The 19,985-nt window shown below is 40.8% G+C and overlaps 3 protein-coding genes across 3 annotated transcripts in view; 2 read left to right on the top strand and 1 right to left on the bottom strand.

Annotated features, from left to right (window-relative positions):
• PPP3R1 (protein phosphatase 3 regulatory subunit B, alpha) overlaps positions 1-3,890 on the top strand; it is a 38,590-nt gene extending 34,700 nt beyond the window's left edge. The window contains exons 5-6 of the mRNA XM_014892850.2: positions 157-341; positions 1,739-3,890. Coding sequence (XP_014748336.1) covers positions 157-341; positions 1,739-1,786 — 233 coding nt within the window. The 3' untranslated portion in view covers positions 1,787-3,890. The remainder of the gene's footprint in view (positions 1-156; positions 342-1,738) is intronic.
• Positions 3,891-5,324: 1,434 nt separating this feature from the next.
• Positions 5,325-10,872, bottom strand: PNO1 (partner of NOB1 homolog). The gene is made up of 7 exons (XM_014892849.2): positions 10,655-10,872; positions 10,429-10,578; positions 8,813-8,896; positions 7,220-7,280; positions 6,629-6,746; positions 6,047-6,117; positions 5,325-5,592 (listed from the first exon to the last, which is right to left on the bottom strand). The coding sequence occupies exons 1-7, from the start codon at positions 10,826-10,828 to the stop codon at positions 5,525-5,527; spliced, it is 726 nt and encodes a 241-aa protein (XP_014748335.1). The 5' UTR covers positions 10,829-10,872; the 3' UTR covers positions 5,325-5,524.
• Positions 10,873-10,876: 4 nt separating this feature from the next.
• DNAAF10 (dynein axonemal assembly factor 10) lies at positions 10,877-19,260 on the top strand. Its single transcript, XM_014892848.2, has 8 exons — positions 10,877-11,116; positions 12,098-12,198; positions 13,204-13,334; positions 13,793-13,894; positions 14,635-14,750; positions 15,092-15,226; positions 17,551-17,648; positions 18,384-19,260. Exons 1-8 carry the CDS (start codon positions 10,925-10,927, stop codon positions 18,589-18,591), a joined length of 1,083 nt encoding a protein of 360 aa, XP_014748334.1. The 5' UTR covers positions 10,877-10,924; the 3' UTR covers positions 18,592-19,260.
• The last annotated feature ends 725 nt before the right edge of the window (positions 19,261-19,985 follow it).

Below are 19,985 nucleotides of genomic sequence, written 5' to 3'. Positions count from 1 at the left end.
CTTTACTTGTGGTGAGGAAGATTTTCTTTTTTGGTGTTAATAGAATGCTTTTACTGCTAAAACAATTTCAGGTGTTTTCTAAAGTGAGCAGGTATTGCTCAGTTGCTATCAAATGGTTGGTTTATTTATTTTTGATTTTTTTCTTTTCTTCTGTAGTTGCTTTTCGCATTTATGATATGGACAAAGATGGCTATATCTCAAATGGAGAGCTCTTCCAGGTGCTGAAGATGATGGTTGGGAACAATCTCAAAGACACTCAGTTACAGCAAATTGTAGATAAAACCATAATTAATGCAGATAAGGATGGTGATGGAAGAATATCCTTTGAAGAATTCTGTGCTGTAAGTAATTCTAAAGAAAATTTGTGTCATTTACGGAGAGAGGAAAAAAAATCTCTCAAGTGCTGCTCTGGAAAAAGAGTAAGCAGTTTAAAGGTGCATTTTAAGAACTTAGAGGTTTACTGAACAGAATGCTTAAATACAGCATTTAACACTTGAAGGGGTTGATGTCAAGCCATGTGGTATATTTAATGAGCTGACAGCAAGTTTTAAATTTTACTCAAAAAAAGTAAACGGCTTTGAATCTTGATCCTTTGAAAATTGCAATAATGAGTGTTTGCACGTTGATTTTCAACAATATGTTAAAGAAGATACACTTGATAGCATGGTTTGGGCATTGCTTTTTTTTCCCTAATCTTTGAATTTATAACTTTAGTTCAAACATAACTAGTTCATGCTCAACAAATATGTGACTTCTTAAAAAGAGAGGAGGAGGGAAGGTGGTGGAAATCTGCCATCCTGCCAGCTACTAAAGTGAAAAGGTTGTGCTGTTTGCATTTTGGGGCTTTATTTTTTTTTAATTAATTATTTTTGTGATATAGAAAAACATTAGCTAGAAAAGCAAAGTTAGAGCTGCAGCCTGCAGATGCCTGGATTAGTGCATTACTTGTTTATTTCTTGCACTGGGCTGTCATCTTCCAGCTGTCTATCAAATGTGATATTGCTTCTTCTTTTGTATTTGGGCTTCTGCCCATGCTTCTTGCTTTGTGCTACTGATGGATTTTTCTCTTCATTACTTTTAACTTCTTCAGTTTTTGTTGACCTCCTGACAAGACACTTCTCAGTTCTACAACCTCTTACTCTTTTTCTTGCATTTTACCCTCTCTGAATCTGGTGCTGTGTATCTGCAAAAATGCTTTTTCATTCGTTGTCTTTGGCACATACCATTTGGCCTTTGAATTTTGTTTTCCTGCATTATAAAATGTTCCTCTGACATGGCACCTTTCCTTTTCCTTCTGCTCTGGATCACACACCTGTGAACACTGGTAATTCTTCCCTGGGTGTATGCAGTAATGTCAGAAATCCTGCTGCTGTTCCTAAGGCCCTTTCCTTTTCCTGCGAAGGTTCAGAGTTTTTCACAGGGTGTTTTAGAAGTCACCATTTTATTTAACATGAACAAATATACTACAGGGTCATAATATCAGATGGAGAGAAATGCCAAAATGGTGTTATTTGCACTGGTTTTCAGGCCCTTGAGCAAGTAAATTGTACTAATATTGAACTAGCATGGTTTGTACATAATTAATTTCGTCTCTCACAGTACTTGTAAAATATAAATCAGTTTGGAGTGGCTGGGAAAGTACTGCCTTTATGATTGACCTCAGTGCATCTATTGAGTATGTTCTTTGTACCTTGCTAACTTTCAATTCTTACCTTTCTGAATCTTATCTTTCTCCTAGGTTGTAGGAGGCCTAGATATCCACAAAAAAATGGTCGTAGATGTGTGACTCTCTAGGGCACCACCCAACACTTTTGCTTTCTTCTCCATCTCTGAAGATCTGCTCCAGACGTCCAGCAATGCTCTCTGTGTATTTAAATGGAAGTATTTTTCTCTGTGAAGCCACATTTTCCAACATGAGCCTCATGAAGCCAACTAAGTGTTATTGAACTTTTATTCTCTCAATAACTCAGTGTAGCACTTTAAAGTCTGAAGGACAGCAAAGATGGAAAGAGCATATCAGTGTGGTGGAGAAAGGGAAGGGGTTGGCTTTTTAATTTATTTTTCTTCATCTTTTATAACAAGGAAATATCTATCTATATATATATGTGTGTGTGTATTTATATATAGATATATATGTAGCTTTCTATATGTAGTAGCTAGGTGGGCTTTAATTTAATATACTTGATTCAGAAACAAAACTAGAGTACAAAGTGCCAAGCAGAATATTAACAGTTCAATATATGGATATACATCCTTACTTTTATTTCACGCAGTTTTATATATATAGTAGAAGAATGTAAAATTTTAACTGGGTCTTAGGTCAACTCTTTTCCTGTGACTGTTCAGATGTTTCTATATATTGAATGGCTGACAAAGCATTGCTTCTTATTAAATCACCTTAATTACTTTTTTTTTGTAACACGGGAGACTAAGTTTATTTATACCTGTTAATATATTACCAGGGACTGTGTCTCTTTGCTAAATAACTTAGTACAATTCTACTTAATATGAGAATATAGTTTAATGCTACTGCCAAGAACTAGTCCTTGTGTGCATATAGTGACTGAGGAATGCTTTGATGGCTGTTAGATTCCGTCACACAGGAATTCGGATCAGTTACAGCTGTCCTGAAGCCAAGACAACTCTGCTGTTGTGGGTTCAGTTTAGATACAGCTGCTTAAGGTGGTAGATGCATTCATTATTTTCTCTTGTGCTTAGCTTAATGAAAGTAGGATCAACATAATTGTGCAGGATTCCCATCTACTTATTTTATACAGTACTTAGATTATAAAATGTTCTTGCCACTTAAATTCTGTTGTTTCACCCATGATAGTTTTCCCCCTTGCATTTAAAAAATACTACAGGTAGCTAAATAACTGGTAATATTTTATATATATATGTATATATGATTCATACAGCGGGGAAATCTTGTTAACCTATGCCATAGAGAAGGAAAACTTCACACTATAAATTTATACCTCTTGCAGTTCTCCAGTTCTTTTCCTGGAGAATTTTTTTCTTTTCTAGATTTGTCCATATCATAATTTGTATTGGAAGGTAACTTGATCTATTTGTGGGATATAAAAGTAGCGAGCCATGTTTTCAACTTTATATCATCCCTTCCCTTTTTTGCAGTGGTACTATTGGCTGGAAGAAAAACATTTGCTAGATTTTTTTAGGACAGTACATCTTTCCTGTATAGTTGTTTTTCTATTTAAAAACATTTTTTTTATAATGAGCAGTGGAAAGTGCAGGTTGTCTGAACCTCTTCAGTCGAGCACCTGTCTGCCATAGCTGTTCCTTCAACTGAGTGCTGCACATCATGGGCTCTGTCTGTGAGAGAGAAATCCAGGTGCTTAGTGTCCTTGCATGACATGAAGTTTTGCATGTAGATCGATTTGAAATGTTCCTCTTGTTTACATAATTTGCATAATTAAAAAGATAATGTTGCCAAACTTTGGTAAATGTTAATGTTCAAAACAAAAATCTCCACTACATGTAACTTTTTTCTTCTTCTGGATCAGTACGTGGTTTATAATCCCAGCCAGTGGTTGTATCTGTCCAGTGTCAACTGCCATGTGCTCTGCTTCAAGGGGGAATTAGTCTTTTGTGAATTTTTTGTACATAAGTATTTGTTACAAACATTTTAGCAAATGCTTTCAGTTTTTCTTGCTTGTGCATATCTTGGCTGGCATTATAGGAATTAGTGCTAATGTTATTTCCTTAGGGGGGACTGGAAGGGGAGGGATGAGGTTTTTTTTTTCAGTTTGTGTGGGGAAAAATCATTTATGTTGAATGTTTAGTTTTTCCTCTGCATGCTACATCATATATTGTGGGAACTATAAGAACCTTCATACTGTATGAATACAAAATAAAATATTTGAACCTTGGCTGGGGTGCTCAGTACCTTTCCTGTTCACCTTAGAGCTGCTCTGCACCTTGCTCTGAAGAAAACTTGTTCCTATTTTTTTGTCTATTCCTCGATTATTAAGATTTACTGAAAAACTCCACAGGGTCCAGTCTGCTGAACATTTCCATAGTTCATTTCAGTGTTTCAAGACACGTTGAGGTTGTTTAAAGGCACATCTGGTTCTCTTTGCTTAAATGGTCAAGGTAGATAACGTACTGTGTTTGAAATCCCTGTGGAAAGTGGCTTAAAAAAAAAAGCCAACCCACCTTAACGTTAATGTCGGTGGAGAATAAAAGGCCAGTTCCTGTCTCAGAAAAAGTTTGAGCTTTGTGCTGATGACACCAGCCCTCCTTGCACACGTTTGCCCTTCACACCAGCTCTGTGTTGTGCTCTTTGGGTGTAGGTATTTGTACTTTCTGGGTGCTGCCCTCTCCTTTCTTCTGCTTTGGGTCAGCATCGGTGTGCACCTAATATAGGGGAAACATTAATTTTGTGTGCTTTTGCCTCATTCCCTTATCTTTCAAGCCAATTGAAATAAGTGACATAAGCAGCCAACAAAGAGAAAACAAAGTAGGTGCACCTGGAGCTGCCTAGAATGTGCACGCTGTCCCCTGTATAGCTCAGACTGCTAAGCAGTGTGTGTTGACGCCAGCAAGTCTTAAATGTGTTGACAGCTGAAGGCTTGAATCAGTTTGGCTGTAGTGATAATCCCATATTGTGAAGTGCTATTCTGGAAACTTGGACATTGACCCAAATGCTTACTCAATTTGCTCGTGTGTTTGATAATCTCTTTTCAGTTTGCTTTCATTCCTGAGCCTGAACTGAATTATTTTACAAGATACTTTGCAGAAAGTTGCCTGGCAAGTTTAGGAGAAGAAGGTCAATCTTTAATTCATACTGGCACTGGCCACTGTAATTTCTTCCCCTACTTTTGTTGCATTGTGCTACTTATGTAACATTTTAAGGAGACAGACAGGACCTTACAGTTGTTGGTGCTCTGGTACACTGGAAAGTACTTAACCTGGTGGCTCTTGGATTACTAGACTGTCCTGACAGATAATTTTTAGGAATTAAGAAATCTATATATGCACAGATTCAGGATTCAGTTCAAATATGTTACTTACCTTTCATCTTACTCTGTTCCTGTGATGCATTGTTCCAGCAGCAAAGGCTCAGTGGACAGCCTGCCATTGATCTCTGCATTCCAGTTGACTCCACCTTTTCTCAGGAAGATATTAAACCACGATGTGTGGTTATAAATGCTTAACTCTGCTAATTCCTTTAGGCTCAAAACATTAAACACCAAGGCTTTCTGAAGAAGCAACCTCTTAACTCTGATGTTCAGAAAATCTGTAATAAAGCAGGTTTTTGTTTGAGGCTGTTCAAGTAAAATCATGGACTTTTGATACAGGCACAATTTAGAATACCTTTTAATGACTAGACAGAAACATTAGGTATGTTCAAATCAGACCACATGTCCAAAGGCAGTCAGACTGCACAAACAGTCCTGGCTTTCTTCTGGGCTTCCAGCAGAAATCTGACAGCTCATGTAGCTCTTGGCTTCTTGTGTGTCCAGGAACCTGGACTTCCATCCCCAGTCCTTAGTGGTGCAGCTCAGAACCTCTCAGCTGCTCTGCTGGCCACTGCCCTAATATTGCCATAAACTTTGGATGGAGGACTTCCTGCAGAAGAAGGCACAAATCCAGTCAGGAAACAAGGTAATCTTTCACAAAAATGGATGTGATGTGCTCACACCTGTGTTAAAAGTGGAGAACTAAGCCAAAGGGTGAGAAGGATGGTCAAGGTCAGTCACCCTGTCTTACTGCAAGTGCAGAGCTCAACCTCTGATTTCAGAGTGGGTTGTTCCCTTTGGCTTTTGAGACCCTTTAGGGAATGCTGCAGCTAAATCAAAATGCAGAACCTCTTTTTGCAATGTGGTGAAGGTTTTGGAGCCAGTAAGCAAGTCCTGGATTCCCTGCTTCTCCCTGCAGATTTTTCTCTTAAGAGCAACAAACCAACTGCCAGCAAGCTATTTACTCCAAATCTAGGTGTCGACAGGACAGGGAAGAGGGCAAGAGCCACAAAGCAGTTTCTCAAACTGCAAGATCTATATGTAGTGAAGATAAGAGGACTTACCTAAAATTAGATTGCAAATTGCTGTTCGTGCCATTTTAATGTTCTGAAAAGATCCCAAAATATGAATTTTTCTGTAAAAAGTGAAGTAGCAGTAGTTAATGGAAAGTAACTTAGAAGATTACACAGTTAATAAGAGAAGTGGAGGTTAGAGATAAATGTGGCATTTTGTATCAGTGTACTAGTTTCATTTCTACACTTGTAAACAAAAAAAACCCCAAATGAAACCCACAAAACTTACAACGTAAGACCTGTGCACTTCTAAATCCTTTTAAAATAGACTTTACAATTTGCAATTTAACAGTGTAGCATCTTTAGGAGGATAATGTTGCTGTGTTGGTGAGCTAAACTTTGATTATTCATAAGAAGGAATTCTTATGCTGTGGGGAATGAATTCCAGGTGCACTGGTGAAATTGTCATTCTCAACAAAAGGTCAACTTGTGTTCAATAAATATTCTCTTAAATATTGTTTCTTACTACTCTACAGCAGTTTGATAAAATCTAAGTTACCTTTGTTCCTGGCAGAGGCCATGGATTAGCTGAGGGGTTGTGCTTTGCCTGGGAGGAAGTCAGTCTGTACTTACGCGTCAGCAAGAACGATGCGTGTCCTGGTCACATTTTCTATGGTGAATTTGGTTTTTCCGCCTTTCCCTGCTATTCTCCCTATTGCTCTTGACAGATGATCTCCTTTCAAAGGTTTGACTGAAATGAGAATAGCATGCCCAGGGTAACAGCAGTATATTCCTGTTAACACTTCCCTTGGTCAAGTTGCTGGAAACAGCTCACACTATGAAAGCAACTTCACTGGTCAACACAGATCCATCTGGATTTCAGTTTTTTTTTGACTAGCAGTGCACACTGCATCCAGTGCTGACATAGGGTTTCTGGTGCACCAAAGTCTCCTTCAGAACTGCAGAGGAAGGCAATGCACTTCGTGTTGAGGAAATGGAGTCAAAGTGCACCAGTTAACACTGGTAGAAATGAAGTAGATCAGGTTTAGATTCTGCTCTACAGGGGACTCCAAGGAGTCCCAGTGCTACATAAAATTAGATGTTTCTGGCTTTCCTGATCCTTGAGGGCAACTGATACAAGTGGAGCAAGGGGAAAGAAAAAACAAACCCATACTAGCAGGATGCACACATGACTTCTTGAATGCTGCAGCAGAAAATACTCACCATCTGTAACTTCAAATGACTCCAGAAAAAGATCGTCTAATCTGATGAGAGCAAGGGCATCCTAAAAGAGCAGGAGATCTGTTATCAGCAGTTATTTTGTTCCAGTACCACAGCTGAAAGCTGCTGTTCTCTTTATACACATAATCTAGCAAATCTACCTAAAACCCTAGCTAAAGTTAAATCCACTTTTTTTCAACACAATACAAATATTTCCATCTAGGGAACCCTACACAGGCTTGGATGCCCCTGCACTCGTGAATCCAGTACAGGTCTAGTGCAAGGAGCAATGCCTACAACACTGAAAAACTGTGTTTGTTTTCTCCATCAGGCCCAGTTCTATTTAGTATCTAATGATGATCTGGATGAGGGGATTGAGTCCACCCTTAGCAAATTTGCAGATGACACCAAGCTGCAAGTGCAGGTGGTGATCTGTTGGAGGCAGGAAGGCTCTGCAGAGGGACCTGGACAGACGGGCTGAATCCAACAATATGAGGCTTTAATAAGTCCAAGGGCTGGGTCCTACACTTTGGCCACAACAATCCCCTGTAGTGCTACAGGCTGGGGACAGAACGGCTGGGCAGCAATCAGGCAGAAAGGAGCCTGGGGGTTCAGTCAACAGCTACTGAACACAAGCTAGCAATGTACCCACGTGGCCAATGAAAGCAAATGACATCCTGGTCTGTATCAGGAACAGTGTGGCCAGCAGGACCAGGGAAGTCATTCTTCTCCTGTACTTGGCACTGTTCGGGCCAAGTACTACACCTTGAGTACTGTGCCCAGTACTGTTTTGGGCACCCCAGTTTAAGAAGGATTTTTAGATGCTCGAGTGTGTCCAGAGAAGGGCAGCAAGGTTGATGAAGGGTCTGGAACAAAAGTCCTATGAGAAGTGATTGAGGGAGCTGGAGGGGCTCAGCCTGGAGAAAAGGAGGCTCAGGGGAGACCTTATCACTCACTACAACTGCCTGAAAGGAGGGTGTAGCCAGGTGGGGATTAGTCTCTCCTCCCAAGCAACCAGTGACAGGATAAGAGGACACAGTCTCCAGCTGCACCAGGGGAAGTTTAGGCTGGATATTAGGAAGAAATTCTTCACAGAAAGAGTGATTGGGCACTGGAATGGGCTGCCCAGGGAGCTGGTGGAGTCACCATCCCTGGAGGTGTTTAAAAAAGGACTGGATGTAGCACTCAGTGCAATGGTTTCGTTGATAAAGTCATAGGTTGGACTAGATGATCTCAAAGGTCTTTTCGGACCTAGTTATTCTGTGAGTTTTGCACAGACTGGAGGTTATTAGCTTGGGCTTAAGAAAAATGAACAGTCTCTACCAGTGCAGAGTACCTCAGAGACAGATTATTGCTTTATACTTGTCTCACACCACCTATGTCCTCTGTTTATGTGCTGTTTGAAGGCTACTTTTTTATCTGGCATTATCTTAAAACACTGACTATCTACTCCAGTCACAATTTCTAGAAAGCATTAATTTCTAGAAAACCACCTAAGGATTTTTTTTTCTTTATTTCTTACTCTAATTTTCAGAGAGGCCAGGGACAAATCAGCAAACTGAAGCCATCTCACAATCTGGTTTTTGGGAGACTCACCTCTACTTGAAATCCAAGTATAAAGGCTTTCACAAAATCAGCTGCTTTCGTCAGAGCACTGAGATCCTTTGTCTCTTGGCAAGTCTGCAAGACAAGAAGTTATTTTTGCAAATTAAGACCAGGCAATTTAGGAGCAGAACTTAAAAGATCAGCCTGTGCTTGGAGAGGAGAAAAGCTGCTGAAAATCCATGCCACCACTGACTGGGTAGAACCCTTTTGGTGGAGAAAACCCAAAACCAACAAAAACTAAACTGCAACAGCAAACAGCAGAAAAAAAGAGAGGGATGGTGATGGTCAGGAGAGTTACTCTAATGACAGTCTTCTAAAGATGCCTTAGCAGGTGAATGAAACTCATTTCAAAGTTTTATATTCATGATGGGTATGGGCAAAATGAAATCAGCTATGTTAAGAACAAAACTCCCTTGCTTTTCACCAGACATGATTTCATATAAAAAAGTAATGTTAAAATCCCAGGGTTTTCTCCTGCACAGTTATTGAGTGAAACTGCAAGAGTTCCTGCTCCTCCCTACTTTTCCCCTGAAGTTACTTCTAAGAAGTGTAAATAAGGGATAATTCTGTTACCTTTCCTCCAGTTCCTGCCATCAAACTTGTGATAACATTTCAGGGTTAGGAAGCAAAATTCCTGTTGTATTTTCACTATTACATCAGAATATCTCATAGGTCAATGTTGCTAATACATATGTCAAAACTTTGGATACGCCCTTAAAAACTCCTAGTGTGAACATTCCTCAAGAGAAATAAGGATAAAGAATGAGCATCTACAAGATTTATACTGGTGTCTGTCCCCTAAAGTATTCCAGTGCAGTCCATTAAAGAAAAGTCACATGCTGTTAAACTATGGGCTCTTATCGTCTGCCACAAAGGCATTAGAAGATTCAGTGCCCTCTTAAAAGATACTTTAAGTTTAGTGTCAGGTAAGTATTTGGTAACCTTAAATAGCTGAAAAACATTGAATTACAAAATTGTATCTAAGACATGGATGAAAATTCTTCCTTAATGCTATAGTACATAACTTTCTCCTGCAAAAATTGAACACTCCCACAGCTTCTGCTGGCTCCTTCTGGAAGATATTTGTATTTTTGGATTTTACTTGCAGTAACTATTTGTTCTAAGCAATAATTGCCAGATTTGATCCACGAGGAGGTGACACCACACAGCTTCCATTTTTCCAAGCATTATGTGCAATTTAAAACTTTTCTCTAGTCTTTAATCTAGTCTTTTAATCTGTGGACCATGAACACCCATGAGGAGAGGCCCTGCTTTCCAGGAGACAGACTCATAGAATAGTAAGGGGGTGGAGTGGACCATAAGATCATCTAGTCTCATGGGCAGGGACTCCTGTCACTAAACTAGGCTGCTCAAGGCAGCCCTGGGCAACCTATTCCAGTGTCTCACCACTCTCACAGGAAAAAAAATATTTTTCCTAACATCCACACTAAACTTTCAATTTGTACACATAACTCCTTGTCCTGTCACTGCAGTTCCGGACAAAGAGTGCCTTGGAGGCCCCTTCAGATATTGGAAGGTGCTATGAGGTCTGCACACAACCTTCTCTTCCAGTTACCGGGGAAGGCAGGAGAAGTTGCTGCCCTTACCTTGATCTCAACATTTCTCGTTTTCAAGTTGAACCTGATTTGAAGCTGCAGATGCTCCACGATGGGCGTGAATATCTTCATCCAGTTCTCCTTCAGCGGCGTGTACCTGTTGGCCGGCACGGGGATCTTCCTCAGCTCACCTTTCCCAACCTGCCGGAAGCGAGAGACCGTGAGGCCAGGGACGGCGGAGAACCGGCGGGCGTCATTTCCCAGGCTCCCCGCCTACCCCGAGCGCCTCGGCGGCCACGGGCGGGAACGCCGGCCGCTTGCTGGGCCGCGGCTCCGCCGTGTCCATGGCAGCTCCTGCCGCCGGCTCCTCGCCGCCCGCCCGCCGCTTCCTCCGGCTCCGCCGGGACACGACGCTGGTGAAGCCGCCGCCCGGCCCCGCCTGGCTCTCCATGCTGGCGGCGGAACGCGCGGTGCCGCCGGAAGGGGAAGGCGCTGGCGGCGCTTCCGTCGGGCTGCGGCGGGGCGGGGCGGCGCGGGGAGATGCGGCATGTCGGCGGCCGTGGGCGCGGAGCGGCCGCAGGTGGTGTCGCACGTCCAGCAGGCGCTGAGCTACACCGTGTTCGACTGCAAGTGGGTGCCCCGCAGCGCCCGCCTGCTGTGCCTGGGCAGCGCCGCCCGCGGCACCGGCATCGTTCAGCTGTACGAGCTGCACGGAGCCCGCCTGGAGCTGCTGCGGGAGGTGAGCGCGGTCCGCCGCGGGAACGGCTGCCTAGAGCCCGGGGGTAAAAAACAGGAGCTGATCTGTGTGTTAAATGTGCTGATTCGGAAATACCCTGTGGTTTCTCGATAAGGAGTAACCCTGCAGCTCTCCACGGCTCCCTGAGAGGTGGGAGCCATGTGGGAGTCTGTCTCTTCTCCCAGACATCTAGTGACAGAGCAAGGAGACATGACTTCAGCTGCTGAGGTTTAGATTCGACATTAGGAAGAATTTCCTCACAGAAGGGGTGATTGGATACTGGAATGGGCTGCCTGGGGAGGTGGTGGAATCACCGTCCCTGGAGGTGTTTAAGGAAAGACTGGATTTGGCACTCAGTGCCGTGGTTTGGTTGACAAGGTGGTGGCCGGTCATAGGTTGGACTCGACCATCTCAGGTCTTTTCCAACCTGGGGTTGCGATTCTGCGATTTTATTTACTGCCGTGTTTTGTAGGTTGTTTTCATGTGTTTCATTATGGATTTCTGGTTTCTGCCTGTGTTTGGCTGGTTTGGGTTGTTTTCTTCGTTTGTTTGTTTGGGTTTGTTTTTTTTTGTTTCGGTTTTTGTTTGTGTGTTTGGTTTTTGATTGTTTTTTGATTTTTTTGTTTGTTTGTTGGTTGGTTGGTTGTTTATTTGCTTTTTTGTTTGTTTGGGTTTTTTTCTCTCAGATTGACCTTTGAGTGTTTGCTTCTTCTGAGGCATAGCAGTTCCTGAGGTGCATAAGGCCCCACCAGGCCACAAGAGTGCTTTTCTTCTACACCAGTAAACTGGACCCTCTGCTTTTCTGTGCACAAAGACTGAATTCAAAGTGTAGCTTGCCTTTGACAGCATTTTCATAGTATTTTGCACCCAATACCCCATGTGTGTTTCGCTGACACTTGCCCCCATGCATCCCGAGAACTGGGTGGTCTGTGGGTGTTTTTGCCTTTTCCCTGTGCTGACACAGACATTTCCTTTCTTTAAAAGATTGAAAAGCCCAAACCTATAAAATGTGGAACTTTTGGTGCTACATCTCTGCAGCAAAGATACTTAGCTACAGGAGATTTCGATGGAAACCTTAACATATGGTAAGCATAGATATTCTCTGGAAGTGTTTTCGCTTAACGTTGTCCATGTCTGTCTGAACAGAGGTTTCTGTTTGTGGCTTTTGCATGACATGCTCTCCAGGCTGCCCATGGTTGGGACCCAGTGCAAGCTTTGCTGACTACTGTATTTGGACCATGCCTGTTTTGTAGAAACAACACAGAATTCTGCACTGTGTTTAATTCAGTGCTGTTTCACTCTCATCTTCTGTGTGCAGCTACAAAAACCTGTTAAAGTTCTGTGAGCTTCAGGTCCTCTGAAAGGAGGCTTTTGAATTGGATGCATGAGTAGAACCAAGAGATTGTGTTCAACCTAAACTTCTTGTTTAGATTAAATATGTATTTTTAATCTTGAAATCTCAAATGTTTCCTCTAGGTCTGAATTATTTGTGTAATTAATGCCTAGGTAAATTTATGATCAAATAAAGTAGTAATATCAAAGGGAGATAGTTTATTATCATCATTATTTTTATATTGCCCTATATCAAGGAACTACAGGTTCTTGTTGGAATAGCAAGAATTACATGGAACAGTTACTAGTTGAAATGTAAAATAAAATTCTGAAGGATTCTTGAACAATGGGAATCAGTAGGAAAGAACCATAAAGAACACTAGTCAGAGCTAGGTGGGGATCAATGAATCAAGTTATTTTATAGACCTACTGAAAGTAAAGCTAATTGGAGTATTTTAATCTGACTCATTTTTGAGCCCCGCATAAAAACTGGGTCTAAGCGGTTGCTGTGGGGAATCCCACAAATGCCTTTGGAAACAGGGAAGTCCAGAACACAGCAAAACCTTTCATAGCAGTCCAAAGCAGTAGCTAAAGAAGGAATCGAAGACAGACTCATGATTCTTAGTGTTGATATCCATATTTATTCTCACCATTAATCTGAGCTTTTACGATTTGTGCTCTTTTCCTTTCATTTTTATAGAAATCCTGAGTGCCAAGGAAAAATGCCATGTTTTCTGTTCTTTTTCTTTCTTGCCTAGGAATTTAGAAGCTCCTGAAATACCAGTGTATTCTGTGAAAGGTCATAAGGAAATCATAAACAGTATAGATGGTGTAGGTGGCTTAGGAATTGGGGAAGGTGCACCAGAAATTGTGACTGGCAGTCGAGATGGTGAGTTAGTGAACTCTGCAAGTCTTTCCAGTTCCTCTGAGCCTGCAAGCTCTTGATGGCAGGGCATGGTCTGCCATCTGAACTAGTTACAAGCTGTTGCAACTAGTTCTTTGTACACTGTCTTTTGAACCTTGCTTGGGACCAATTTTCTCTAATTCTTCTAGAAGCCACAGATAAGCAAGAGGTACTGTTGTCATTGGGCATGAGACAGAAGGAATACAAACCGGAATAAATGTAAAATATAAGCTAGAGAAAATATATCCTTAACAAGTGCTTTAACTGTTTCTGTTTGGTTTTGTGGTTCTTATATCCACAAAACGCAGTGAGGCTTTCTAGAATTGAAAGAGTTGCTCCTGTCTTTTGAATGATTAGGTTGAAAAGCAAAGGGCTTTCCTGGGAAGGTGAGCACAGTATGGCAGTGTATTCCTAACACAAAATTTATTGTCTTTCTTTCCCAGGAACTGTGAAGGTGTGGGACCCGAGGCAGAATGACACTCCTGTGGCTAATATGGAACCTGTACAGGGGGAGAGCAAAAGAGACTGCTGGACTGTGGCATTTGGTAATTGATCAGATCATGACCATTCCTCCTTCTCATATGACTGTGCTTTGATGATTATCAATGTATTTCAGGATGTTATGGAATAGTTTCTTTTGTATGGATGCATAAGTAGCAGGTTTTGCTTTTCTACACTGTTAAATTTATGTGTGGGTTTTTTTCTTCAAAATAAACTAGTTTTGTGGGTTTGTGATGGTTAAGTTTTGGACCTGTTCTCTAATCACTTTTGGTCACCATTTGTAGTTGGACTTGATAATCTTGAAGGTCTCTTCCAACCTAAATGATTTGATGATTCTGTGGTTTCACAGATGAGCTGTGCAAGCTTTATTTATGTGCCTAGGATTGTAAAAAGAATATATCCAGCTGTTTGGCCTTGAAGGAGTGTAAATATTGCCATGTACAGGGAGCCCATCACTGTTGTAGTGTACTTCCAGCTACCCAGCATTAAGGAGTTAATTTAAGAGAAGACCCTTGAAGTTTAAGAGCTAATTAAAGAAAACAGTAATGCTTGATGTGAGCTCTGCATTTTTCTTTGGAGAAAGCAAAGCTGCTTGTGTCCTACACAAGAGTTTTCTAGACCCTTTGGGTTTGAAAACCATCTGGTTCACCACATCTTGATATCCCAACAGTAACTTTTTGTTGTTGTTGTATAAATGTAAGTTGAAACTGCAGGCCTAGGACTTCCGAAATGTTCAGGCTACAGAGGTTTTTTGTTTCCTGGTTAATTCTCTCTCTGCATCCAGGCAATGCTTACAATCAAGAGGAACGTGTTGTATGTGCTGGATATGACAATGGGGACATTAAATTGTTTGACTTAAAAACCATGTCACTACGATGGGAGACCAACATTAAGAATGGGGTAAGGAAATCATAAAAGTCTTTTTCATTCCAGCTCCTATGTAGGATGGAAAAATTAAAAGGACTCTGTCTGTGAGAAACCCAGAAGATGTTTCTGCTGAGAATGTACCAAGGAATAATTTTCTTTAGGTTCAGCAAGTTGTACCCCTCACATTCTTGATTGGGACAGGATAGAGTATTTTTCAGTTCATGTTTTCAGATGAACTTGTTTTATCCTATTTGGTATGATATTATTGTGGAAATAACAAATGATTAATACATATTTACAGATCACAAAACATCCATTATTTTTTTTAACAGTGGCTAAATTACATGACTGAATTTATCTTGTTTTATATCCAGGTTTGCAGTGTGGAGTTTGACAGAAAAGATATTAATATGAATAAGCTGGTGGCAACATCGCTTGAGGGAAAATTCCATGTTTTTGATATGAGAACTCAGCATCCAACCAAAGGTTTTGCATCTGTTTCAGAGAAGGTATGGGTAGAATGAGAATTTCTTAATAAGATACAAACTTTCTAAATTCATGCTGTCAAATTACTACAGGTATAGTACAAATATGCAAGAAATGACCGGGTTACTTTATAAAACTTTTTTGTTTGTTTTTTGGTTTGGTTTTGGTTTTTGTTGGGTGAACAAAATCTGGTGATAATTCAAGAAAAGGCACTTTTGTGGTAAAGTTCTTTAGGACTTCCTTTTTTTAGAATAGTCTGAGTTTCAACTTAGTATCTCTTAATATTTTCCATACTATCATTCAAAGCAGATAAGATGTTGAAGGTACTTCATTCTGAATCAAAGAATTTTTTTACAGCATTGTTGTGGGTGTAGTGTTGGCTAAATGGCTAGTGCACCCACTAGAATTATTTACTCATTTTCTGCTGTGAAGATAGGATTAGGAGGAAGGTAAAACAGCCTCAAACTTTAAAGGGTACAAAATAAAACTTTGTTACTAGAAGCTATAAGAAAAAATAATAAGAATCAGAATAAAACTTTCAGAAAACTTCTCCTCCCCCCCACAACTTTTTTCTTTCACACTGGCAACATACAGAAACACATCAGTCAGTTTACCATCTCTAAAAGTAGTCTTTCTCGACTTTACTTGGGAGAGGAGTTTGTCTCTTCAGTCTGTGGAGACAAGAAAACAGTTTTCTCATGGATTCGATGTCACAGTGATCAGCTGCTCGGGAGAATGGAAATCTGATCACTGTGTAAAAGTTCCTTCCTTGACTGACAGTCTTCCCACAACTGTTATCGAGAACCATGTCAACTTACGGGGCACATCAGTTTAAGGATTATAACAGTTCAAACAAAAGCTCTCTTCATCTTTGCAAACAGAGGTCTTTCTTCTTCTTTTTCCTGGGGGGCAGCAGGAGTCTTCTCACTATTCTAACTTCTCATAGGATCACAGCCATTTCAATATGTGCTTACTTTAATACAAATGCCTCTGCTCATGTCTACAGTTAGAACATTTCATCCACGCCATAGTGCATTTCTGTGAGTTATAAAGAAACAAGAGTCTCTTTTCCAGCTTAAAAAGAAATTTCAGTCCAAGAGTGAGGCATCTCCATCAGTTGCTTTCATCTGGAACCTGACTCTTCCTTTTGTCAGACCTTGGCGTTTTCATGCTGTTTCTGTGTGTATCTTCATCTCGGTCCTCTTCTTTCACTCAGGAGAAAGAACAAAGTGTCTCAAAGTCTCATTCTGGGCAGTGAAAGGGTGAACACCTTGCCTGGGCAGCAGCTGGAGCAGTTGGGGTGGAGTATTTTGGGTGCACTGCGGGGCTGGCCCAAGATAGCAGGGGCCAAGCGAGAAACGTGGTGGCTGCTCTGGCTGCACAATTGTCTGGCTTTTCATTCAGTTCCAGCGGCGGCTGATGGCCTTTCCTCCCCCTGTGCCCGGCAGGCAAGGGTGGGGGGCCTTGCCGGAACAGGGTCCGGCTCTGTCTGCCCTAGGCCGCATGGGCCCGGCCGCCCGGAGCCGCTGTCCCGGGGGGCCCCGCGGGCTCCCTCGCCACGCTGGGGTTGGGGCCAGGATCTCAGAAGCCACAAGGGCCTCCCCTCCCCATTTCTATCGGGGCCCGGCCGAAATCGGGGCCTGGCGGCTTCCCGAGCCCTGCGCCAGAGAGCCCAGCCCGGCCCGGCCCGGCCCGGCCCGGCCCGGCCCAGCTGTGCGGAGGGGCCCGCGCTGGCGTTACCTTCTGAGAGGCCAGAAACCAAAGAGCCTTCCTTCCCCAGCACTGTCCCCTTTACATGTGTGTTTCACAACTTTCTCATTGGTGTAACAATGTGTCAGTATTAAAAATCAGACACCTATTCGTCCCTGTCAGGTCCAAAGGAGGCTGCCCAGGTCCCGACAGTGAACTATTTCAGGAAATGTATACAAACCATCATTAGAATAAAACAATAAATTTATTTTATTTATTTATAAATAATTTTGTACTAAAATATGAAAATAGAAGTTGATGTTCGTTTAGTGCATTTAAGCTTTTCCTTGTGGTCATTTTCAGACAGATAAGCATTAAGTCAGAGGATGTGTTGGGGTTTTTCCTAAGTGATTTCTGTTGCTATCTTAGTGCCCTGTTGAGGTTTGAGTTTTTTGACTTTGTGTTGTGTTTGCACAGGTTTGTAACACATTCCCTTCCAGTAATGATTTTAAGAGATACCATATAGTGAAATTAACTATCCACTATAGGAAGGCTGGGCACTCTTCATACAAGTGATCTCTGTTTTAAGATTCTGTGTCCTTTCCTATGAAGTTCATCCCCAAATGACTTCTGTACAATGCTTATTTCTTCTTATTAGGCACAAAAATCTACCATCTGGCAGGTTCGGCACCTGCCACAGAACAGAGATATATTTATGACAAGTGGAGGATCTGGGAGCCTTCATCTTTGGAAATAGTAAGTGATCACTTCTCCAGGCAGGAATAAGAAACCAGCCATTTAATGTTTTAAGAAATAATCTTTCTGAAAATGGTGAGTGGGATCCTGCTTCCAACTTCAGAATATCTGGTTAACATTATTGCTTACAAATGCAGTAGAACGGGTGATTTCAGTGTCAGTACTTGATCTGTAATCTTGAATTAATCCCTAACAGAATATGACAGCACAGGTGAATCTTGCCCTTGTTGTTGTAATGTAATGAAGATCTAATTATATCCTTGGTTAACAAGGTGATAAATGGGAAAAAGTGGCTTTCTTAAAATTCTCATATGGTAGCAGTTACATCTGAGAAGACTTTTAAAAGTCTTGACTAAATGATTCTTACGTTTACGTTTCCTTAAATTACATGGAAGAATAATTTAATTGTCCTAAATGCAACAAAGTTGATGCATTAAGTTTCAGAAGCATAGTTGTGATGAAATTTTTCTGCCTGTGATAAAAGCCAACCACTTAAAAAATGAAGAGCTATAGGATAGGGCTGTCAGGATTCAAAATTTCCTACCTCCTTTTTTCTTTCATGAAATATCTACTAAAGCATGCAGTGTAGATATAGCTGAATGTGATTATTTGTTACTTTAAAGACTTTTATTTGCCTTATCTGTATGGCAGGAAATAAAGAGGAGGATGATGATGATAAGTTTGTATCAATAAATTCCTAAGTACTTGTTTTTGTTTTACTTTTCTCATTGGCAGTCAGTACCCAGCCCAGCGCTCAAAGAAGGATTCGGAAGGATCTGAGATGGGAGTAGCAGGGTCTGTTAGTCTCTTGCAAAATGTCACTATGTCAACACAGCCCATCTCTAGCCTGGACTGGAGCCCTGACAAAAAGGGACTGTGTGTCTGTGGGGCTTTTGACCAAACTGTGAGGGTGCTGATAGTTACAAAGCTTAACAAAATTTGACAAGAAAACTAGAATTTCTGATGGGAAAGCAATATAGTCTAAATATGGGCAGGAGAGCTCTTCTATTTCTAATTTAATTTCTTTCTTAATAAAACTGGATTAAAGAAATAGAAGCCAGATTTTTCTATTCAAAGTTCAGATATGTGCAGTTAGAGTTGTTTGGCTGATTGTGCTGTGATGACTTGAAGTTGCCTGGGCACAAAATTTAACCTTTAAGAAATGTGAATTTACACTTAAAATGTGCCTTTGTGTTAACATGGCTCAGTGATTTCAGAATTCACTTGGTTTTGTGTTCAGTTTATTCATAGTGCACATCTCTTCACACTTGTTAAATGGTTTGCTTTATTATATATAGTATTGTCCATGTGCATTCATGCAATGGAACTACAAGAGAAACTACTTGTGTTATTGGATTTATTAATTAGAATGTTTGTTAAAGTGACTTAGGATTTTTTTAATACAATAGAGAAATGAAAACAAAGGCTAAAATATCCAGGTTTAATGGAGTAAGGTTTTTGTTGAAGCTCATACTGTAATTAAACTATCGAGCAAAATGCACTGTTTTATTATTTTAGTTTGGTTTCCTATTAAGTTTATATGTTCTGTTGTTTTTATATCTGTTTTCAAATTGATATTCTACAAATAAAATTATATATAGTGTTTTCTTAATGTGAGCAAAGTATATTATTCAAATATCCAGAGATTTAGAGAAGTAATGTATAGGACAGCCTGACAGGTTATTAAACCCTGGACTTTGTGGAATGGAGAAATCCTTCATGCCTGTGTAGCAGAGGGTAGGTAGGAGGGACATTCCAGTAGACCATAAACACAGTGTGTCTGAGGAAGTCCTTGGTTTTAGTAGGTCACTGTTGCTCTCCTCTAACTTGTCTACAAACTTAGGTTCTTGTATCTCAGATTTAGCAAGGGCCAGCAGGGATGAAAACACAGGCAATGTAGGCTAAATATTTTGTGGAAGACAAAGATTTATGAGATTCAGCTGTCTTCCCTAAGACTTGATGGTTTGCTTACAAGTGTAGTATTTAGTATATGATTTTTTTTTACCCAAGTAATCCCATCTCCTTTTGTGCATGGTGTAATGTAGAGAGCATATTCTGAAATTATTTTAAATGTCCTTCTTAGGGTGCCTTCCAGTAGGAGGGAATAGGGGAAACCATTACTCTGCACTCTTGGCTACAGCTTGCTTTCAGGTGTGGAATTCAAAGAATTCAAGTGCTTTGAGTCTAAAATGCACTGTTCAGAGATGACTTCCATTAGCTTTGAGCTGTAAATAAAATATACTCACTGAAAGGTGTCAAAGGCAGTGGAAATAGATGGAAATATGGCTTCTCTCTTTAACAGTAACTCTGAGCGAAGGACAGAGTAAGGGAAGAAAA

Source organism: Sturnus vulgaris, chromosome 3 (genome assembly GCF_052056855.1).
Source record: "Sturnus vulgaris isolate bStuVul1 chromosome 3, bStuVul1.hap1, whole genome shotgun sequence".
Classification (NCBI taxonomy): domain Eukaryota; kingdom Metazoa; phylum Chordata; class Aves; order Passeriformes; family Sturnidae; genus Sturnus; species Sturnus vulgaris.
Note: the sequence above shows the minus strand (reverse complement) of the source record. Positions and strands in the feature narration are given on the sequence as shown.